The following is a 24,313-nucleotide window of genomic DNA, read 5'->3' as shown; positions in this document are numbered from 1 at the left end:
GTTTCTTGTAGGATGGTGGTTCTTTCCAGGGTTTTGCCAGGTTCTTCCTCCACCATTAATACTGGCTGCCATGTATAGCCTATCTTGTGCTGAAAAATGGCGTTAAACCCTATAACAACTACATAAATTTAAAATAATCCTTTCTTTTGTTCCTACCATCATATGCTTTAAAGCACAGTAAACATAACATTTTTATTCTGTAAAATGCAAATTTATGTAAATTTCAGCTGTCATAACTGTTTCTAGTGATACATCCGATGGTTTAGTACAAGGTTATATGTCTGATTAAGATGTTATGGGAGAGTCTCAAAATAGAAGCAGCTTTTTATTTAAAAAATACACCTTTTCCAATTGAAAATGTTTTGATTCTGTTCAGCAAGCATCATAAGTGCACCTTTAAAAAAAAATCTGTTTCATCCAAAAAAAAGACATGGAAATTTTTCTTTAAAAAAATGTGGGAAACAAGGAATGAGGTTGTCTGCTCCTGCAAGAGAGGGATCCTTAACACTTCTCCATGGAGGTAAAGTTGCCATCATTGAGTAGTAGCACTAACCTTCCTGACACAAAGGAAGCACTTTCTTCATGTTTGAATATACTCATATTTAAATTCAGACAATCTTGTTCATCAGAGACAAATTTCATGAAGATGGACTCCTCAGTAAGGTCTCCATTATCTAAACCAGTCATTTCTTGGTAACTGGTCAGTGGCAGTCAGATACTGTTTAGTGTGTCAAGTGAAAGTCACAGCTGGTCTGTTTCCAGACACTGGTTACTGGGTAATGTGTTAATTGAGAATCATAGTAGGTCACAGGTTACCAGGCACTGGCACTTGGCACTAGTAATGTCCCAACTGATAGTCAGCAAATGTCTGTCACCTGGCACCACATGCCATTCAGCTGAATTGGTGATTAGCATGGAACACAATATATCTCTGTCTCTGGTCAATGAGCACTAAATGCTGAATATTGGTCGCCTGTCTTCTGTTAGATACCCACCTATTCCTCTGTTCAATCCCTTTATGGACCCGTCTTGGGAATTAAATTAGGTCACCCACGCCCCCCTTATGTTCCTATTCAGCCCAAATATAACTTTATGACTCAGCCACTCAGTGGTGAGTCATCCATGTCTCCATTTTCTACCATGGCACCATGGATGACTTTGTCATGGTTCTATGGTTTGATGGACTAGGCACACAGGTCAAACTCATCTCCTCCAGCCTTCTTGTCAAGATAGGTTGAAGGGGGAAGGGGCAACCACTTCATACTGCTTGCATCAATGGGAAATTATCAGTCCCTTTTGACAGGAAGAGACCATCAATGGTTATGGTTCATTATCCCACCCAATCTGTGGGAAGAGATGGATTTTCAAATACTCAGTCATAAAGTTCCGCTTCTCCAAGGAGGGAGATGGAATAGACAGGATGACAGAATATTAATTTTGGTTGATACAAAAGAAGAACCGGACATGTCAGACTTTTCTCTTTTTTTTGTTGAGATTCCACTGTACAAGTCAAGTGATGGAGGAGGAGTATGTGTGGACCTTTTTCCAGGTAGTAAATAAGGGTTACTGCCTCCTTTCCTCAAGTATGTCCAGTGCCCTTCGGATCACTGGATGCTTGGATCCTCTCCATTTGGGAGAGGCTCTTTGTCATACAGTTTAAATTGGACTTCATATTGCTCCCTCTATCAGTGATGGTGTAATTCAGTTGTCTTGAGGCCCCGAAGCACCCAACTGCAAAAAGGTTTGCTTGTCCCCTACTTTGCACTTTGGTTTCTAGTCTCAGCCTCCAGTTACAGGATCCAGTTACAGGATCCATTAACCTACTTGGCCCCTTGAGCTACCTGCATCTAACTTTAGTGGTTCCCAAGTAGGAATGTCAGCCGGGACCAGAACTTGTCTCCCCATTAAGTTTTGCCTATGGTTTGGAACTGAGGACTTGTATACTTGTAACCATAGCCTCGTGCTGATTTTTTTGTTGCTACTTAATGCAGTGTTTTAAAGAAGGAATTGCTGTCGCCAGCTGTTTTACGGATCGTTCAATTGCTAAGACATCAAAACTAGTGTTCTCAATGTACATGGTGATGTCTACAGAGTTTCCTCATCTCCACAAGAATGCCACTTTGGAGAAGTCAGAAGTTTTGTTGGGGAGCCATTTGACAGCTGTTCTGCATCATGCAGAGATGCTACTTTGAGGGCTGATCTGTACAATGGCTTGACAAGATTTGAGGAATCAGCAACACCACTTCCCTGTGACTTTACTTGGTCCGACTAAACTAACAGAGAAACCTACCCATCCCGAAAAGGTCCATAGCTTCCTTTCTAAAAGATTTAAATAAAGGAAGCATCATAACTATCAGATCTAGTGTAAAACTGCATTTTATCTGTCTTTCTCAAGACAAGGTAGCTGGAGGGGTCAGGAGGGTTAGTCTGTGAACCCTGCCTCTTTCCTAAAGATGGACTTAATCTTCCCTAGGGATTGGCATCAGCTCCTGCCAAGTTTTCCTCTTCTGAATATTCCAGTAGGTGCCAGATTGAGCTTTTTTCTCCAGAGACTTGGTTGGACTTTCATGGATGATGAATGGGTTCTTTCTGCAATATAGGAGAGTCAGAGAGGAATGTCCTTGGGCCAGACAACTTAGCGGCCTCTAGTGATCTCCTTGATACCTATCTTCCCAGTCGACAGGGAATTATTATGGTTTTCTTAGGGACAGGACATCATTCAGTTTGAGAATCTTCATTTCAGTCTAATTTGTGCACCTAGAGCCTCCACCAGGGTGATGAGTTCAGTAGCAAGGTCATTAGAGGTTCACATCCTCATGTACTTGGATGATATGTTGGGCAATTTCCTTAAAATTTCATTTCTGAAGGACCTATTTCTTTGTTGGGAGAGAACAGAAAACAGAAGAAATCAGATCTAATCGCTTCTCAGAATTTATTTATGTGGGGATGGATGTTTTCACCTATCAAGGGACAGTTATGTTTTTTCCTACAGAATCCCCCAAATACTTTCTCTCATGGTATGACTGGATGCCTGCTTTAACCTCTTTCATTTTGGGACTTGGAATGCAGCATCATATTTTGTACTTGGAAAGCTGGGGAGCTCACATATAGCTTGAGAATGTAGTCCTCCAGTGCCTGTAGTCAGTGGAAGAATCCTCCATTCACATCATTAATTTAGAAAGAAATTTGTTTATCTATCACTTTGATGGTGTGTCCTCCATATAAGATATCAATGTATCTTGGTTGCTACAGAAATGACAGCAGTCACAGTGTATACCACTTCTCACTTCTTGGAAGTCTGGTTCCTCTGCCATCAGTCAGCTTCAAAGGAGGTCACTCTCAAACTTCACTACATTCTGGGCAGAACAAATATTTTGGCAGATAGTCTGTCCAGACAGAAGCATGTAGTCCTCATTGAATGGTCTTTTACCAGTGATTAGCAGTGACATTTTTCCAATGGTGAGCCTGTTCACAAAGAAATCATATCAGCAAGATCTCGCTTTATGTCTCTCTAATGCCAGACCAGAGATCATGGGCTTCAGAAGTGGAATTGAATCTGTGCATATGCTTTCTCACCTTTCAAGAATAATACCTCAGGTTCTTAACAGAGTAAGGACTTCCAAATCATGGGCCATCATGGGCCATCCTGATAGTACCCCTGCTGCCCCAATGATCATGGTTAAACAGTCTCCTTGATCAGTTGGATGATAACGCCAGAGAATAAACCATGAGGAGGGTTCAGCTGTAACTGCACAAGGGCTCCCTCTTGCACAGCACACCTCAAATTCTCTACTTTCATGTCTGGCTCATATCAAACTCTTCATCTGCTAAAGTCAGATTTCAGGCAAGGTTGCCAGTTGCATCACTCAGGTTAGAAGGCATATGATTTCCATGTTTAAGAGGCCTAGTGGAGAATTTTCTCCAATTGGTAAAGAAAAAATGGAATGATCCTGTCTGCTCCTGTTTAACTGCAGTTCCAGATTATCTTCTTTATCTCTTTGAAGAAAAGATTTCTCAGTATCCACCATTAAGGGCTATATAGCAACTCTCTCCAGTACTCTTCAAGTTTTTTTTATCAGGTGCACCATATAGCTGGACTAAAATCTTTCAGAATTGCTCAGTAGAACTTCTTGTATTCTTTGGTTGTTATCTGAACCTCCATATGAACCTTCAAGGAAAGCCCATGAGATAAGGGATACTGCTGCATCTTGGGCATTTTTTTATCGTTTTTCTTTGCATGATACCATGAAAGTTACATCCTGGCAGCTTCACTCCACTTGACCTTCAAGGGCATTAATGCTTCAAGATAATTGTATCAGTCCAATAAGTTGTGAAGTCATCCCCCTGTCGGCAGTGGAGCACCCTACTCACAGGAATTAATTTCACTTATTAACTTATTAAATTAACTTACCTTATGCCATCAGCCTCCAATCAGGCTTTCAGATTCAGCAAATGTAGTTTCAGGAAGGGGTAGCAGACTAATTAATTCTACTGGTGTAATATTTGCTGCTGTTATTACCCAAACCCTCGTTCTTCCTCTTCTGTTGTTCTTTGAGTGTCAGTCCATCTTGAAGAAGAGTGATATTTTTGTTTTCATGAGTTGAATATGGTATATTATGGGACAATGTTGGGCTTTTTTGTGTGTAAATAGTAAGTTACATGAGGTCAAGGATATTAATGCATCAGCAGGTTGATATTGCATAATTTAAAGTTACTTTTATCCCCAGAAAGATTTTAGTCATACACTTTTGAAAAATAAGTTGGGGAATTCCTCAAATGAAGCTTGTGAATAAAGAGATTATAGTAAAACATAAAATTGCTAAAAACTGCAAATTTATCAGTTATCCTTCCAATTAATTTGGCGTACAGATTTTTAACTTGTTGGAAAATGTTCTTGAATGTTCAAGGATAGAAAACAGGAGGCTAATGTTTTTATCTGGGCTTGATAATTCCCATATTTAATGTTGTAAATAGATTTTTTAAAAATCCTAATTGTGTGATATGAGCTCATCAAAGAGACTTCATTGATTCAGTTGCTTAATACTTAGAATGTTCTCTGTCATTCAGTTTTTCATTATTGTAGGATAACTGTTGGAACAAATTATCTAAACTTTCTTTTTAAGTTAATTCTGATCATTTTGTTCTTTACTGAAGTGTCAAGTTTGTCATTTCAGTGCCTGCAAGGGGTAAATTACCAAATTAGCATTTTGTTTGCACTTCTTTGCACTCCATTTGAATTTAGTTTGCATTTCATTCATATATGCATTTCATCCATATTGTTTTTGTTTATGGTCTCAGAAATGCATTCACACTTTGAGTGTAATGCTTTTATCCATTTCCATTCATTTTTTCAAAACAAAACAGAAATGCATTTACTGAGATTTCTGATTTCTGAGTTTTCAAGTGTTAAAGGGAGGGAACTCTTGTTTTAACATTGTATTTGATACAAATGTGTTGAATGAAGTAGCAGAGGCACAAAATACAAAAAAAAAGCATTGTGTTTGTGATAAATTTAAAAAAAACAGAACTGCATTAAGTAAAAAAATACATTTAGAGTATTTGTAAGCCAATTTTCTTTCTTATTCATTTGTTTTAAATAAAGATGGTACAGGATCAACCACCAGTGATGATGTCATCACATCAGTGGCAGTTGTTTTTCTGTCAGACTCGACAAGAGCAATGTCACTGTAAAGAAGCTGAACTAGAATTAACCTGTGAAATGGCTTTCAACATAGGAAATTAAGCAGTAACTTTAAAATAATTTATGTTCAAATTGCCCTCCCCAAAAATACATTTTGGTTTAGAAGTTGTACAACCACAGGCTTTTAATTCTTAAAAATTGAGTTGGGGAATTCCATAAATTTTAGAAAATCCTGAAATTTTCCTCTGAGATAAGACTAATTTAAGGAAAATGCAAGATATTATATCAGAATTTTATTCCTCCAGGCCTTATTCAATGAAAATTCACAGTTCCTAACTAAGCAATAAAACATATCTTCAAAAATCTCAATGCGAGGAAGAAAATTTGAAATGTGAAATCATGATTCAGTTTGTAGGTTTACTTAACTTTGTAGGATATGTCAGTTTCAAAATCAGATCACAGATGTACATGTTGGAAGAGAGATCATGTGCCTAAAGTGGATAGCTCCTAATATGGACAAAGTGAACTATTTTAGTATGTAGATGGTGGGGACACAGGTAATGATAGTTTGCCTGTTTGGACTTGAAAATGAAGGTTGGGAAAATATATAGTGACTTGCATGGATTAAATAACATTTATCAAGACATTGCCTTTTCAAATTCATCTCTTCTAACATCTAGATTTATTTACCCCTGGCATTTCCTGGTTTGTACATACTGGCATTGAATTCTTGAACATGTAATGGTTTCACCATTTTTATTTGCTTGAGAAATCCAATACTTGAGTGTTCCTTATTTTGAGATATGTCTGCCTCTTAAGTCCATCTATCATAAAAAGATTCTGGTAAAGCTTGTAAAAATGTTAGAAATTACAAGTTTTATAAAATACCTTCAGAATAACTTTGATCATAGAATTTCTTGAAATTCAAGCATAAAATACATATCCTTGTTTTTATATGTTCCTGGTCATTCCCAAATTAGTACATAAATCAATGATTTATTTACATGAGTAATGAGTTAATCACTGATACTTCATTATACCAATTGCATACTGCTCATCATCTTGAGCCTAGTTTTCATTACTGTAGCATAATTGAAGCAACGTGTTGTCTAAGCTTTATTTTTAAGTTAATTCAGATCCTTTTGTTCATTACTGAAGTGTCATGTTTGTCATTTCACTTTTAATTTGTACGGATGAGAATTTTGCTGGTTCTGAAGCTGATTGCAGGAAACAAATAGCTAACATTGGCCAAATACAATACTGGCTAAATAAACATTGGCCAAATACAATAGTGGCTAAATAAACATTGGCCAAATACAATAGTGACTAAATAGAGACTAAAGCAGATTATAGTAAATATATGGTGCCGATATTGAGCATGAATAAAATGTTATAAATCTTCAAGGTTATGAATATTGGAAATTTTACATTTCTGTGCTCATCTGAACTATTTCAATGGAGTTAATGACATGATCTTACTGTATTCAGAATAGTGTTATAATGAAAGGTACATTATATTCAGAATAGTGTTATAAATGTAAGGTGCAATATATTCAAAATAGTGTTATAAATGCAAGGTGGATTATATTCAGAATAGTATTATGACAAAAGGTGCATTATATTTAAAATAGTATTATAATGAAAGGTGCATTATATTCAGAATGGTGTTATAAAGGCAAGGTGCAATATATTCAAAATAGTAATATAAATGCAAGGTGCATTATATTCAGAATAGTGTTATAAATGCAAGGTGCAATATATTTAAAATAGTGTTATAAATGCAAGGTACATTATATTCAAAATAGTAATATAAATACAAGGTGCATTATATTCAGAATAGTATTATAATGAAAGGTGTATTATATTCAGAATAATATTATAAATACAAGGTGCATTATATTCAAAATAGTATTATAAATACAAGGTATATTATATTCAGAATAGTATTATAATGAAAGGTACATTATATTCAGAAGAGTGTTATAAATGCAAGGTGCATAATAGAATAGGTATAAAGGCCATATTCATTATATTCAGAAAAATTTGCTATCATGAATGAGAATATTATCTGACTGTTGCATTTTGTATATTGATAATTATTATATGCTCATTTTTTTCCCCGTTAACTTTACATTGACAGAATCGTTCAGTATTCCCCGATACTGAACACGCGCGATAATACACATATATCATTCACGTGAATAAAAGAACTACATTCTTTTGTAAATAAACAGTGGACTCAGACGCCAGCACTTTTGATTTATAAACAAACCATGTACACTTGCAAAAGAGGCTCTTTAAGTTGTGGTTGTTTATTTGTTTCTGAATGAACTTAAACATGTTTCGTGGACTGCAAAAAAACCCAGCTGTCTTGACATTTTGCGTTGATACAATGTTACCGATTTAGGCTAGCTACCTTGTATAAATGACGGATTAGGTCCTTACAAATAACAATGCATATACTGTTTTCTTTAGCTGGTGATAAGAATGGCAAAATAAAATATACTTACAGTTTTACATCCTGAATTTCCTCAAAATGTTTTTTCTTAATTCTGCAAATCCGAATTACATGAGCCATGTCATAGGTTTTCAATCTGGATTACACATTTCGAAAGTGTGCTGTAATTTCGATGATAAGTACAATTGCATCCTCCTTACTGCACTCAAAATGAAATACACATTAAATTCCATAGCGTCTTTTTGAAAATTGCAATTGAAAGACTTCATATTTTCCCCACGTTATGATTTCAAACATTCAGTGACAGAAACAGAAACACATTTGCAGATGTAAACACGCTTCTCCCGCGCCACTTCAATCCGATGTATTTCATGTATAATTTGCACAGATGAATCCAGTCCAAAATCACAAACTTTCGTCGAATCGAAACAAAACAGCAAAATATATTCACTCCAGATCAAATGGAAAAGTCGTTGCAATGCCCAGTCATTCACAATATGACTGCAAATTTCAATTTTAACTAGACACGCCATTTTCTTTTCAAAAGTTATGTCGACCGCGCGACTAAGTTCAAATTTATCTGGGCGGAGCTATGTGCGCATTAATAATGATGTCATTTTGTAAATGTCAAATCTGCGCTTGTGTATTTAGTTTGGAATACAGCATTCATTCATTTACCTTGTTTCTTGTATTGTATTTTGTTTATATAATTAAACCTTAGGTTGAATAAAAAAATGAGCATATAATAAAAAGGTTACTGCATTTGTATGGGAAAATAGGAACTCGTTTTGTCGGAAGGATATACTGCACTCACAAGTTCATGCAGTATTCATTCCGAAAACTCGTTCCTATTTTCCCATACAAATGCAGTAACCTATAAGTACTGTATTCTTTTCATGCATGTGCAGTTGCACTTTCAACATATAAAATCTATCCTATCCATATTATTAAATATTTATGATATATCATCACTTCTCTTACCAGACAGAATTAAAATCTTGAGCACTGGCACAGTTGTTCACATTTGCCAGAGAAAATCAGACTTTAAGAAATAGCTGAATCTTTAATGTATGTGTTGAAGAATTGGCATTTGTACAGGCTTTACTTTAGTAAGATGGGGACCTGATTCTTGTTCAAATAAATCTTTTATTTAGACAGTTTAATTTTTGGAAACTGATGCTGCTGAATTTAATTTCTTAAAGATATACAAAGTTCAGATTTCTAAAACTTTAATTTAATTCTCATCCAGATTTGTACAATTTTTCTTGATGTGCAGATTGTCCTAATGCTATTCTTTGATTCCGAAATATTGCTTAGTTGTATTACAAATATTATATACTTTTTTTGTTGTTGCAGTTTCTCTCCCCAGTGTATGCTCATTTGATGCAGCAAGGGGCACAACTTGCAGTCCGTCAAGCAATTCCAAAGAGAGACTAAGGGGCAGTGACACTTTTACCAGAAAGCATCTACGTCACTGTCAGCAGATTCTTGAGTTATTGCATTCTTTATCTAACATCATTGTTGTGATTCAGTTTCAGAAAAAAATTAATGTATATTTATTTTGATTTTTAAAAACTAGAATATTCCGGAATTAGATGAAATATGGCAAAAGTGTCTTCATATTTGTATCAATACTATCAGTCTGCCAGGAAATAAGGCTGCCATTACTGAAAATATAAAAACCATTCAGTGACTTGTCAAACAGCTGCTTAACAGAATATGTCCAGAATTGACAGCGAGTAGAAAAAGAGGTTTTACATTTTTAGCTCTGCTGGTTATTGATGATTCATCTGTCCATTTGCACATATTTGTGTTGTTGCTACTCTTCCTAACTATGTGGGGGCTTGCTATGAACTTGTACATGTAGCACATTCATCCCAAGGTCTGATTGGTCCTAAATGCTGCTGCTCATTCATACAATATGACCACCACAGCAGCAATCTTACATATCTCGCCTTTGCTACACCAGAGGTTTTCACTAAAAGGGGTCTTGTGATATCTTGTTGGCTCTAAATGAAAATGGTGCCAATCAGATATCCAGTATGGCCACCACAGCAGCCCTCTTGAAAGTCTTGTCACTACTCATCTTGAATAGAATTACATTAACATCGATTTTCACCAGAAGGCTTCTAACGGTGTCTGGTTGGTCCCAGTTGAACTGGTTTAAATCTGATGTCAACTATGTCCATCATGGCAACCATCTTGAAAATCTTGTTATTGCTACTCCTTCTGAAAAGAAAGTCAAACCAGCTTGGGGTTTTTACAGGAAGGCTGTGGTGTCCAATTGGTCTTAAATAGAAATTGCATCAATCAATTTGACATCCAGTATGGCCACCACAGTGACCATTTTGAAAATCTTATTTCTAATTCTAGATGGAAAGTCATACCAACATTAAGCTTTCTCTTGAAGACTTCTTTTGATGTGTAATTGGTACTAAATGAAAATGGTGATCTGTTCTAAATATGTTCATCATGGCAGCCATCTTGAAAATCTGTTTGTTGCTACCTCCTCCTAAACGAAAACTCGTATTATTATAGGATTTCACCAGAAGACTTCATATGGTGTCCAATTAGTCCTGAATGAAAATGAGAGTGAACTGACATCTGGTATAACCGCCATGGTGGTCATTGTTAAAATGTTATGGTTACTTCTCCAGAATTGATGGTCATGTCAACATTAGGTTTTCACCTAAAGACTTCATTTGATCTCTAGTTGATCCTAATTGAAATGGTGCCCAGCAGGCATCCATAAGACCGTCACATTGAACATACTGAGAATCTTGTCACATATTCACATGAATGGGTAGTCATGTTGTGATTTTCACCAAAAGTCTTCTAATGGTATCTAGTTTGTCATCAATGAAAATGGTGCCAAACTTGTTTACAATATGGCCATCACCATTCCAACTTTGAAAGTCATATCACTCAAGAATGTCAGAGATGGTTCAACACTTGGCAGTTAAAAGAAGAAAAGATTTTATCTTTAATTCCTGCAAATTCTTCATTGAGAGTAGAGCATGAATCCTTTTGAGGGACACTTGTTTACAAATGATGCTGATCTGCCATGAAATATGGTCACCATTACATTACCAAGAAAATAAAAATCTATAAATGACTTGCCTCTTAAACCACTCTGCAGACCAATTTTGGCAAAAAGCATACTGACACTAGAGAAACCTTGTAACAGGTATTTTCATAATATGCAATCAACAGTATGATTCGAGAGTTCTCCAGAAAGCATCCTACAGACCCAGATTTCTTGGCTCAGGCATTTGGCTGTTAGGCAGATTTCAGCAAGATGAGCAAACTCAGGCCCACTTTGACCAATTGTTTACCTTCAGTTTAAAAGAAAAGCAATTCTTTTGTTACTGGTGATATAATTTCAAATATAGTTTCTGTGAAGTATTAATTGTGGTGTGAAGAATTAATTGTGAAGAAGATTGTGTGTTTCCCATCGAGTTACATTTTATAACTTAACATTTTATAGGGATTTTCCTAACATGTAAATATGAAGAAGAAAAATGAATCAGCATATAATACATTTATTGCCTGCTATTCTAAAATTTTATTTTATCAGAAGAGTGTTATTTTTGGTATTGTTTGAACTCTTGATAGTCAGCATCAGCACTAAATGTAACCGTCTCCATTAACATTTGTTTTGTGAATTACCCTGTATCAGTATCTCGGTGTTTTCATATAACTGTATCTCTAACAACTGGTATGTATATATGTATGTATGTATGTATGTATGTATGTATGTATGTATGTATGTATGCATGCATGCATGCATGCATGTATGCATGTTTGTTGTATGTATATATGTATGCATGCATGCATGTATGCATGCATGCATGTATGTATGCATGTTCGCATGTATGTATGTATGTATATGTATGCATGCATGTATGTGTATGTATGTATGCCTGCATGTATGTATTTTTATGTATGTATGTATGTATGTATGGCTTTAATATCACATCAGCACAATCCTGGCCATATCCTGCTGAGTCTTTTAAGGTATACCTAAAAAGGCATACAAAACAAAGACAAAGGCAAAAAAAGAACAAAATGTTTAAAATACAATGTGAACTTTTTTATATAAACAGCACTTTTTAAATGTTCAAGACCCTCTGGAACATCATGACATAATTCATCCCAGGTTAAAAATGCCACCCCCCCTTTAGTTTCCACACATGACTGGCAGGAAGTTTTATGGGGCCTGTTCTACATCCTCTTGCCAGAAGAGGGGCTTGTTATATCAATGTACAGCAGCAACAGACAAGATATACTAGTAAAACATTTATCCATTTATTCCTGCCCATTCAACTTTCAGTAAAGATTGATTGCTGTACTCTATGTTCAACTGGATTTATATCAGACTGTGTACAAATTTTGAAGTGAACGTAAAAATAAATCCTATTTGACAGTAAACCACAGGATCAAATTTCAAACCCATTCTTTCATTAAAGGCTGAAGAATTAAAGTTCAGGACTTGTTAAAAAATACGTTTCTTGACAGGTTTACATCTGCACTGAATAATTTCCCATACATATATAACATATATACATATTGATTATGAATGTTTATTGCAAATATGTCAGTTGTCTGTCACTACACGTCTTTGTTAGACATCAGCTGTTATAAAAGCTGATTATTGTTAATCTTGTTTGTAACGATCAAGTTTTTTATGTTTCTTCAGTGCATTGTGTACAAATGTTCAGTCCAGGGCAGATTATATACCACATTCTTGCTCAATTAACCAGTGCACTAAAAATGCTGTTGTTGAAATAAGTTTATTAACTGAATTTGTGAATTAATATATTTGCCCACCTAATAAGTAATTGTGAATCACCAAAATTAATCCCAAAGGAAGCAGTTGTTGCAACTATCTGATGCTGGTCTATTATTTTAACAAAATCAACAAACAAAATGCCATCTTCAGGTACAAGTGGCTTGACCATGTTGTCAGTCAGTTGGTAATCAATGAATGATATTCCCATTGTTGATCCTGAAGTAAGTGGAGTATGATATGTGATTTTGTATCCTTGAGAGAATTTTATGTTTAGTATTCAACATACTTGGGTCATTAAAAATATAAGGTTTATGTATTGATTATGATATAGCTCAGTATTCCTTTCTATAAATTATATTAATAAATTATATTAATAAGAAAAGAAATAATTAAATGAGTAGACAAAGAAATGAATGCAGCATTTGTTCTAAAAAGAGATTTTCTGCAATAAAAATGAGTTCAAAGTTGTTGTATTTTAATTTGATCTATTTTTACCTCACATTGTTATAACCCCAAATGAGCATATAGTGGCCTGCATCCATCATCTGTCCCATGTATTCCATTTGTAAATAAATGCTTTTTTACTGCTCTGGAGTCTGTATTTGTAATCTAGTTGCAAACAGATTTGGAAAGGGCTTCTGTCATCCAAATCTTGGATGAGTTTGATAATGATGTGATCAGACTGTCAGACCTGTTTACCATCCTGGAAGTTACATTTCAGACCCAGATTTGATCACACTTGGAATATATGCATATGTCATTAAAATCTCCTATGAGTTCAAAAATAAGTGAGACTAATGCATATTAATGGGGTGATCTTGCATTTGATTGGCTCAGGTTGGTACCACTCTTGAGGCAGATTTGTCTGCTTATGTCATGAGCTTGAACAGTTCCATAATAGTGAGATACATGCATATTAATGAGGTATTACACTGTTTGGAAACCATATTTTTATCTGATAAAACTTGAAATATGAGATTATATCAAAATCTTGGATGAGTTTGATATTGAGTAAGATCTATACATATTAATATGATAATCTTGCATCTGATTGGCTAAGGTAGTTACCATGACAAACCTTTTCCAATTTTGATCAAACTTGGAATATATGCCTGTGTCATAAAGCTCTTGGATGAGTCTGATAATGAGCAAGACCCGCACTTACTAATGATATGATCTATATCTGATTTGCTGAACTCGATATCACCCTGGAAACCATAATTCTTATCCAGTTTTTATTCAACTTGAAGTATGAGATTATACCATCAAAATCAAGGATGAGTTTTGTTGCTGGGAATGGTCAGCTCTTAAGTTACTTAAGCCAGTTGGGTGTCATGTTATGTTGAATTTATAGTGCTTTTGTTGTGAAATTTGGTGTTTGTATGCATGTCTTAATTTACAATCCATTATCCCTCAAGCAGATTTCGCATTGGAAATGGTGATTCTTGGACATCCAGTATAAAATTCTTGTTGCTACTCTCCTACATGGCAGCCATATTGAAAATCTTGTTACTACTGCTCCTGAATGGGTGAACATATCAACATAAGGTTTTCACAAAAAAAAAAACAATTATGATGTCTAGTTCATCCTAAATGAAAATGGTGCCAAGCTGATGTCATTATGTCCACCATGGCAGTCATCAAAAAAAATCTTATCACAGCTCATAGCCTCTACCTTAATCAAAAGTCAGTTTGTATTTTGTTTTGCCAATATTCTTTATCTTGAATTTCTGGAAACTCTTTTCAGCCTATAGTGCATCAGTTTCTTCTAGGATCTTGTGTGGCACGTTGTATGCATAAGGTACTTCTGGAATCATGAAACTTGGTGAGTGGGTACATCTTGACAAGTTCTGCATACTTCTTGCCAAGTGATGTTTCTGTGATATATATATTTCATGCTAAGTAGCTTCAAATTTTATGTTTAGAGCTCATCATGAAACTTGATAATTGGATGCATTTCTGATCACAGTGACCTAGGATTTATGCATTCCTTTTCATTACTTTACAACTTATTGTCCTGTCACAGTAGGTGGGTAGGTTGATGAATGGGTATGTAAGAAGGTGGTTTCACAGATGCCAGTACAATACTGGGTATATAATGCCAACTAAAAGCACAAATGTTAAATTTTAAAATTCTTAAAATTTCAGATATGAAGATAATAGATTGCAAAAAGGAGCCTTTGGTTGTAAAAGTGTTGAAAATCACTGTAGTCTGAATTTATTTTCAGCATGATAATGATTACAGTGTCGACTGGAGACTAGTGAAAGTAGAGGTGAACTATGTCATTGATTACACTGGTGGCACTCTAGCAATTTCATTGTTTTTGGATTTAGTTTCTCAGACACTCTTGATATATATATAGTCCTTTAATTTGATTGATGTATTTATCTTGGGAATATTAATCACCTTAGCGACCTACTGATAAAGATCAGAGTGACCCGCTTTTGTTGCTTTATTGCTAGTTTTTTTAACATGGCTGCTGGCAAGAGTTTCAAACTGAAATTCATTGAAATTTCTTTTATTTCCATACAATTTAAGTGCATTAGAACAGGGTTAGAAATCTAACAATGGTCCATTACTTTATCACTCCTCATTCATATAATGACATCCTAATGGACCAGTATTTACATTTTTGTTATTATGAACACAAGAGGTAAACTTTGGTAATGTTTAGGAAGAGACAGAAGCTGACATTCAGCTCCTTTTGTTTTAAATTTTGAACCTTCATATTTAACATCAATGAAATTTTTAATTTGATGACTCTCTTGTCATATATATGTACCTTTTTCCTGGTAACTTAAGTTGTATTTTTGAAACTGATGGCACCATACCATTCTATTCAAGTTATTTGGGTTACTGAATCAGATGGCACCAAACCAAACTTTATTTGTTACTAGGGTTGTTTTAAACTGATGGCACCAAACTACACTATTCAAATTATTTGGGTTGTTGAAATTGATTGGACACTATGATACTGTTCAAATTCAAATTTGTTAAACTGTTGAAATTAATTGTATAAATGATGAACTATTCAAGTTATTCAGGCTGCTGAAATTGAATATACTAAGCCATCCTTTTCAAAAGTTTTTTTCAGATTTTGCAACTGATATGATATGCTATTCAAATTATTTGGGTTCTTGAATGGAATTGTATCAGAAAATTCAACCATTTAAGTTGTAAAGGCTGTTGAAATTGATCATGCCAAGCCATACTACATGTATTTAGATTTATTAAATTGCTATAATACACAACCATACTGTTCAGGTTTTTTGGTTGTTGAAATGGATAGCACCAAAAAATATTATTCAAATTATTTTTGTTGTTCAAACTTATAGTGCCAATACTGTTCAAGTTTTAGCAGTTGAAACTGATGCTATCCCTGTTTTTTGCCTTTACTGATTAACTGATGCTATCCCTGTTTTTTGCCTTTACTGATTAACTGATGCTATCCCTGTTTTTTGCCTTTACTGATTAACTGATGCTATCCCTGTTTTTTGCCTTTACTGATTAACTGATGCTATCCCAGTTTTTTGCCTTTACTGATTAACTGATGCTATCCCTGTTTTTTTGCCTTTACTGATTAACTGCACGTTTGAACATTCAGAGTTCTGATAATAACAAAATATATATGATTTTGTGATTATTGATAATAGAAGTATTGCTGCAGTTAATTAATTTTGGACTATAAAAAACATGCCCTGAGTATGGATTGTCACCGATACATGATTACCATGCATAATGATAAAGTTACAGAATTAGCTTGCTTTTTGATACTGCAATGGGATGGCTGATTTTTGTATGAATGTTTTTTTTTTCAACCTTCACTAATACTTATTTGGTTAAATACATAAATTTTTTAGATATGTACTAACAGTGAAATTAATGTAATATTTAATGTACAGTGAAATTTACCTGTTTTGTAAATAAAAAGGGAATTTGGTACAATATCTAATTTTTAAGATTTGTATATTATTAATCTTCTGAGAGAAATGTTAATAAAAATTGAACTAACAATTCTAAAATGTGTTTTGTTTAGTTAAAATTGTTACATCACTTTAGAAAATGCCATAAAAGATGTTTTTCATTCATCAAAAATGCAAGTTTGACCATTGCAATTTAAACTTTACAACATGTAACATGATTTTGATGAATGATTTGCATAACTCTGGTGGCCTAGCAGTTAGAGCATCCACCACGGATGCGGGAGTTTGCAGGTTTGAACCCCAGCTGAGTCATACCAAAGACTTATAAAAATGGTACTGACAGCTGCCTCGTTAGGCACTCAGCATTAAGAGGTTAGTGTTAGGACTGGTTGGCCTGGTTTCAAGATAATGTGACTGAGTGGGACATCACTATAAACTGCCACAGTGCAGGCATCATAGCCATGTGACTGAAAAATTGTTAAAGCTACGTTAAAAATCCAAATGACACAGACACAGCTATCTTGATCTTACACACTCCTACTTAATATCTATACATAGCTGGTGGTGAAGTTATTTCTGTTTCTGCCCCCCATGTTGATACTTTAAACCATTTTCTTTTTAACTTTTTAAGGACCATAACATTTAACTTGAAGAGGATTTTAAAGCATTGGCAAGAGATACAAAACTTTATCATCAGGTTGAAAAGTTCTTGCCATTGTAGTTTTGACCTGCCTGAATGTCAAACTTGAGTGAATAGACAGAAGATTGTAGACATTTCACAACCAAAGACATAATTTGAGAGATTAGGGTCAGAATCCTGTGGTAAAAGGTAGTTCAAAAGAACTAAAAGTGGTCAGTTTACAAATAAAATAAGATCTACAATATATGGAAACATCACTTTTAATATCCGGCAAATAAAAACAACGTAAGACCTTATGGTAAGTCTTGACTTTCTGAATGACCATCCAAATGAATTTCATGGGCTATACTTTGAATTTCCTGCCTGTATGACTTAGGTACCACTACAGAGTCAACTTTACTAATAGTCCTCTGAACAAACAGAAGATCACAGGATCTTTCTCCTGTTAAACATGTGATGGTCATTTCTCCCCCCTTATTAGATATAAGAGAATGATTGGTTAAAAGAGGATCACAATGATCAATACCTTTTTGATTGAACAGTAATAGAAGCAAAAGTATCCTCATCAAAAGCCTGATAAATATATGTGTCAGCTAAAGAAATAATATCCTGGTAAATTTCATTCTTAAGAGCACATAGCTTTAGTAACTGCACAAGCTGGATATGTATCAGGGATTTCATTATCAATAGGATCAAACTTTTGATCCAAACAAGGTTTGTCGTTACAAGTGACAACCTTATCGCCAGCTAAGTCATTGCCTAGCAATAAATGAACACCCTAAATGGGTAAAGAAGTTATAGCACCAACAGTCACTGGCCCTGAAACTAAGTCTGATGTTAAATTAACATAATGGAGAGGAATTTGAATAAAAACCACTCTACTCCCTGAATAAGAACACTCAGAAGAAGTCTTCTCGGACAAAGGCAAAGTACCTGACAATAAAAGACTAAGAAGCTCCTGCGTCCATTAATATTTTAATAGGGATTTGATTGGTCAAATAACCAATAAGTGATATTGAACCCTTAGACATGAATGGTTCATAATTCTCCATAATAGAATCAGACTGGGGTTTGTCTGATCCCACAAATGTATTGTTTCCAATACATGTCCATGTCCTTGACCTATGAGAAAAGGAGCATTTGGAACTGCTCTATCTTTATTATGTTGTTTATTTTTTAACTTAAAGCAACCGGAAATAACGTGCCCCATTTTCTTACAATAAGTGCACGTAAAGAGAGGGAAAGATTTCTGATCAGTCTTTTCAGACGGATTCTTATTAATTGACCAGATTGAAATTTAAGTAATATCTTGCGTCTGATTTGGTCTCTTACGAACCATTTGCTGAGAGGAAGACTTATTGACAAATGAAACTTTGTGAGCCAAGCGATACTTGTCAGATATATGTGCAACATTTTCTAAAGTGTCTGTCTTGCATTCATCAAGGTAAATCTTGACGTCACTATGGACACAGTTCTTAAACTCTTCGACTAATATGAGCTGTCTATGTCATAATCTTTATCAATCTTTTTTTAGATGAACACCTCCTGTCCAATAGTTCTTTTTCTTTAGCAAACTCGACATGGGTTTTGCTAATGTTTTTACCATTCCTAAACTGCTGTCGATATGCCTCAAGTACCAACCAATAATCCTTGAAGTTACATTCTTTGACCAAGTCATAGTCAGCACTTTCTTGTACTAACAGTGAAGCATAAACTTCACGAGCTTTGCTAATAAGTACACTCTGTATATATAGTCCAATGCTCTCTTGGCCATTCAAATTCTCTGCAATTTTCTCAAAACATGAAAATTATTGATCAACATCTTTATCTTTAAAAGGAGCTACTAATCTAATATTTTTTTATATCATCAAAAACTAAACTGTCATGAGTCGTATGCTTCGTGTTTGCCAGTTCAATTTCTTTTCATTTGAATCATATTTCCATCTCAGTCTCTCCTTCTTTTTATCTGTAATTTCATTGGCATCTTTTGCATTTGCAATTTCATTTCCATTTTTTCTTCATCTTTTTTAATCTCTCTCTCTTTCTTTGCATCTCTTTCTTTCTCCTGCATTTTCGTTTCTTTTTCATTATGCATTTATAATTTTATAAATATCTTTCTCTTCTTTTTGAATTTACATTCGTTTCTCTCCTTACTTTTTTTTCAACCTCAAGATTTCATAACTTCATTCTTGTATTTTAATTTCAATTCCAGAACTTGCAGGTAAGAGCCAGAATCTGACTTACTAATCAAACCCAAAACATTTTTGTCCAAACTATTCTTCTCTACCAAATATTGAACCAAAATATTTCTTATTTCTTGTTTTTAACAAAGATGACTTTGCCTCTTAAAGATCGTATTGTCTGAAAAGTTGGTGCAATTAGTCCCTTTTCAAGGACTCTAACCATTCCTGACTAGGATTAGAATACATTCTATACTTTCACTATGTAAAATCACAAAGATTAAGGACTAAGATAATTCGGAAAAAATATTTATATTTCAAAACAATTTAAATTTCTCTAAAATTCGTATCGAGCCATCATTTTTATGTTACGACTCTATGGTCACAAACTTAACTGATATAAAAGAAGCAAGACCAACAAGTTTTATCAAACTTAACAAACGGTTTAATTATCAAAGTTACAAATGAAAAATTTGAGAGGAACTTGCAGTAGTATGAAGTGAACCCATGCTAGTCCTTATAAAGGTCTATGAAACTCCTAAATGAAAGAAACGTTCCGTATAAATTTCAATACCGGAAATGTACTGGTCCTCCAAGAACTGTGACGTTGCCAAGATGACGTTGTCCAGAATTTCTTCGAATAATTTATAAAAGTAAAGAATGAAAAATAGTCCAAATAATGAGCACTTTCCATTTAACAGTCCAAACACGTTTTTCATCTCGAATAATGTATAATTACAACATAAAATACATCTGCAGAATGTGAATGACTACAAAAATCGGAATAAATCTGATTACTTAATTTTCTCCTTATATACACCATATATTGCGACTGTACATCACCCCCCCCCAATAGACCCCACGTGACAGCATACATTACTGATTTTACGTTGAGTTAAGCACACTCACTTGACCTCGCGCAACCATTGGGAAGCCACAGAATTATTCTAGAACCATCGATATCCCATCAGTCAATGAGAAAGTACGAAATAGGCTCCATTTTAGTCTTATTATTAAGATTACTATTACTAATTATCAACACTTACGTAAACATCTATTTATAGATCGTATGCAATTTGCGTTCTTTAAACAGCCAGGTCACGTACACAATTTATAACAAAAGATATTCTATACAGTTTACAACCATGCATAAAAATTAAGAACATTTTTTAAAAAAAAATCATGCACCAGAAGTTATAAAAATATAGATGTATATAAAACTATAGCTCATGATCACATTGATATTTTTTAAATATACTCTATAATACTGTTATACCTGGAATCATGAAAGTTATTGAGAGGATGCATCTTGATGAGTACTACACCCTCATCTTAAACTTAGATCACTGTCACCGATATTTAGAATTTCACTGAATTAGGTTACGTTTTTGCATTTAGTTGATGACTAAATAGTTTTATGGCAGACATATAAATATTATGCTACCTCATTTCAGTAGCTGGACCTTAATATTATATGCTTCACTGACTTTGATGAAGTTACGCGTTTGATGTTCATTTCTTAGGCACTGTTCATGCTAGCATCATGAAATTGATGATCATCTGTATATCTATTACAATCTCATCCTTTCAACAAAAACAGTTCATTGTGACCTACGTTTCATCTTTTACAAGCTCTTTTACATTTAGCTTATGACCACACGAGCTTTTATATGCCTGCCATAAGGGAGAACATATTGTGTTATCAAGTCGATCTGTTCATCTGTTGCCAATTTGGCTTCCTCACACAACTTTAGTGCTACATCATCTTTATTAGGGGCATCGGGTGACCAAGTGATCTAAGACGCTCACCTGTACAGATTACTAACATCTCACCTCTGTTTGTAAGGGTTCGAGCCTCAGGCTTGCCCAACGTGGCTGTGTGAGAAAGCCTGTCAGTATCGTCCCTTGGGGCAGTGGTTCATCTTGTGATTTTTCAGGGTTATTCCTCCACCAGATATACTGGATGCCATGTATAGCCTATCATGTGCTGAAAAAAAAGCATTAAACCCAAACAAGAGCAACAACAACAACTCATCATCTATATTACCAAACTTTCTGAGTTTCTTGCACTTAGGATAAAATTTACTCTATCTATTTTAGGCTCAAAGTTCAAGGTCACTAACTAAAAAAGGAAACTTTCCATACAATAACTTGAATGCTTCACAATTTACAGTTACCGAATTTCATATGTAGCTTGCACACGAGGAAAAAGAACCATATTGATTTCAGGTCAAAAGACATGGTCGGTGTGACAATTTAGAAAAATAGTTTCTGCACAAGAATTGAATTTTCCACCATCTACAGTTGCCAAACTTTATGGATAACTTGCACTTTACGTACAAAAGTACTTTACTGATTCTGAACTCAAAAGGCTAAAGGTCATGGTCGCTCGGAAAGAAGAAAAATGGTTCACACACTATAACTCGAGTTCTCCATTTATGGTTATCGAATTCTGTAGGTTGCTTGCTCTTGGTATGATGAAGTATCCTATTTATATTGGAGTTTAAAAAAATGTCAAAGTTCAAGGTTACTAGATGACATTTTTGGAAATGTTTCTGCACTAGAACAGTTCTACTTTACAGATCTCAGCCAAACCTTGTATTTGTCTTGCAGCTGGGGAAGGCCAAGTTCAAGATCAGTGATTGAAAGAAGAAAAATGGCTCTCACATAGTAAAAAGTGGATGGCTTGCACTTGCATTCAGGAAGCCTGTCAGTTTAAAACTACTAATGTGTGAACTCCTACGGGACTCCTAGTCAATCTAATCCTCATCAAGCTAGTATTGGAGGGTAAGAATTTAAAAAAAAAAAATTTAAAAAAAAAACACGTCCTCAGTCTGACTCATTTGTCATGGGCAGTATGCGGAATGTAGACTACATGCGTAGTACACGTGTGCTTCATCGCTCATTGAAGTTCGTCTTCGTTAGTTTTAAACGTATTTTATGCCAAGGGTTTTGAGGCCTTTCCTTGTCCTAATCTTCTGTTTAAGCGCTCTGCGGTGGTCTAGGGGCTTACACAGTTTTCGGGCTCAGGAGTTCGCCAGGCAGTAGAGGGGGTGGTCTGTTCCATCTTTTACGTGCCGGTCGCTGTTCTCTGAATCCAGCCATCGAGGCCATATGCTACCTACCACCCTAGAATCTGGTGCATTTTAAGGGGATTTCTACTGTGACATGGAATCATATCTGGTGAAAATCTTGGAGCTTGAGGCAGACATCTTAGTGACGATTCCCTCGCATTCCGATCTCTTTACTTCGGACTCCTTCATTTTTTTTGAACGCGCATTCATGGTATACAGCTACGCTTCATTGTTTGTTGGAGGCCGTAGCGAAGACTCCACGTCATGCAGTCTCCATGCCAATGGCGCTCTCTGTGGAGCGTCTTCAACTCCGCTGGTCTTGCTGTAACATAGCTAGAAACTTTTAAAGGCCGCACTGCTTGAAGCGGAAGAGATCTTCGGATGTCTCTTCCCCTCCATAGCGTCACGTGATTTTAGGGACAAGCAATCTAGGTCCTTGGCAGTGACTCGTGACCCATCGAAACCGGCCTAGTCGCGTGCCATCCTGACCGCCCAAAGGGACCTTCTGGAAAATTTCTTTAGGTGCAGCCTTAAAAGTCCTACAAACAGCCTCAGTTCAAAGCTGTCCCACGTCCGTCTTCCCTAGGGATGAAATGGATCGGGCCTAGGAAGTTTCATTCTTCTCAGCTTCTTTCTTTTACAGCGTACCGTAAGTGCTCGTACAGCCCACTTTTCATTGGTTTTGGTTGGTGGGCATCACACATGATATGTGGGTCCATTTTATGTTCATGGATACCGGTGGCCGACTGGTCTAGAGCGATCGCTTTTACAAGTCACTGACATCTCACCTCAGTATCGGTGGGCTCAAGTCTCGGGTTTGGTATGTGGGAAAGCTTGCCAGTAGCTTCCTGTGGGTCGGCGATTTTTGCCCGGGCTTTACTGGGTTCTTCCTCCACCAGATGGCGAGGAACAGATAATCTTTCATATCATGAGCTGAAAACTAGCGTTCAGACCACAAACCCTCTTCCTTCACGGGTGCAATTAAGAAACATGTACACCCCCTTACGCAGAAGGGCTCATTGGAGAGGTGGAAAACGACCAAACTCCTGGTTTCTATTTCCTAATCTTTCTGGTGTCGAGAAAAGGCGGAAAGTTTCGGCCCATAACGGACGTTTCCGTCTATAACAGATTTGTTCGGAAAGAATGCTTAAGAATGGAAACTACCGCATTTGTTATGAAGGCCATAAAACCCTGCTTCATTGTAGACTCCAAGGAACTTCAGGACTCGTGCCTTCACATTTCCATCTTCCCGTCACAGAAAGTACCTCTGTTTTTTTCTCGGCCAGGAGTTATCTCAATTTCTTTTTCTTCCATTTACTATAATCGTTACCACAATGACGGAGATATCAGCGGCCCACTTGAGGTTATTAGGGATCATAATTCTGCAGTATTTCGGCGACTAGTTGGTGTTTTTATTTACTTAAGACAATGTCCCTCTGTTGATTGAATGTGACTCACCTCGGTCTTGCTCTCAACAAATAAAAGTCGAATCTCGTCCCATCTCAGAAAATTGTACAGGTCGGAATGAATTTTCTTATCCTTTGGAGGGTTTGTATTCCTTCTGACAGGATCAGCAAAATCCTGAAATCATAATATGTCTTCTA

The 24,313-nt window shown here is 35.6% G+C and overlaps 1 protein-coding gene across 1 annotated transcript in view; it reads left to right on the top strand.

Moving 5' to 3' along the window:
* LOC149805181 (atlastin-2-like) overlaps positions 1–13,358 on the top strand; it is a 63,563-nt gene extending 50,205 nt beyond the window's left edge. The window contains exon 13 of the mRNA XM_089948138.1: positions 9,456–13,358. Coding sequence (XP_089804264.1) covers positions 9,456–9,536 — 81 coding nt within the window. The 3' untranslated portion in view covers positions 9,537–13,358. The remainder of the gene's footprint in view (positions 1–9,455) is intronic.
* The last annotated feature ends 10,955 nt before the right edge of the window (positions 13,359–24,313 follow it).

This window comes from Sinohyriopsis cumingii, chromosome 2, assembly GCF_028554795.1.
Source record: "Sinohyriopsis cumingii isolate HCF-2022 chromosome 2, ASM2855479v2, whole genome shotgun sequence".
Taxonomy (NCBI): Eukaryota; Metazoa; Mollusca; class Bivalvia; order Unionida; family Unionidae; genus Sinohyriopsis; species Sinohyriopsis cumingii.
Note: the sequence above shows the minus strand (reverse complement) of the source record. Positions and strands in the feature narration are given on the sequence as shown.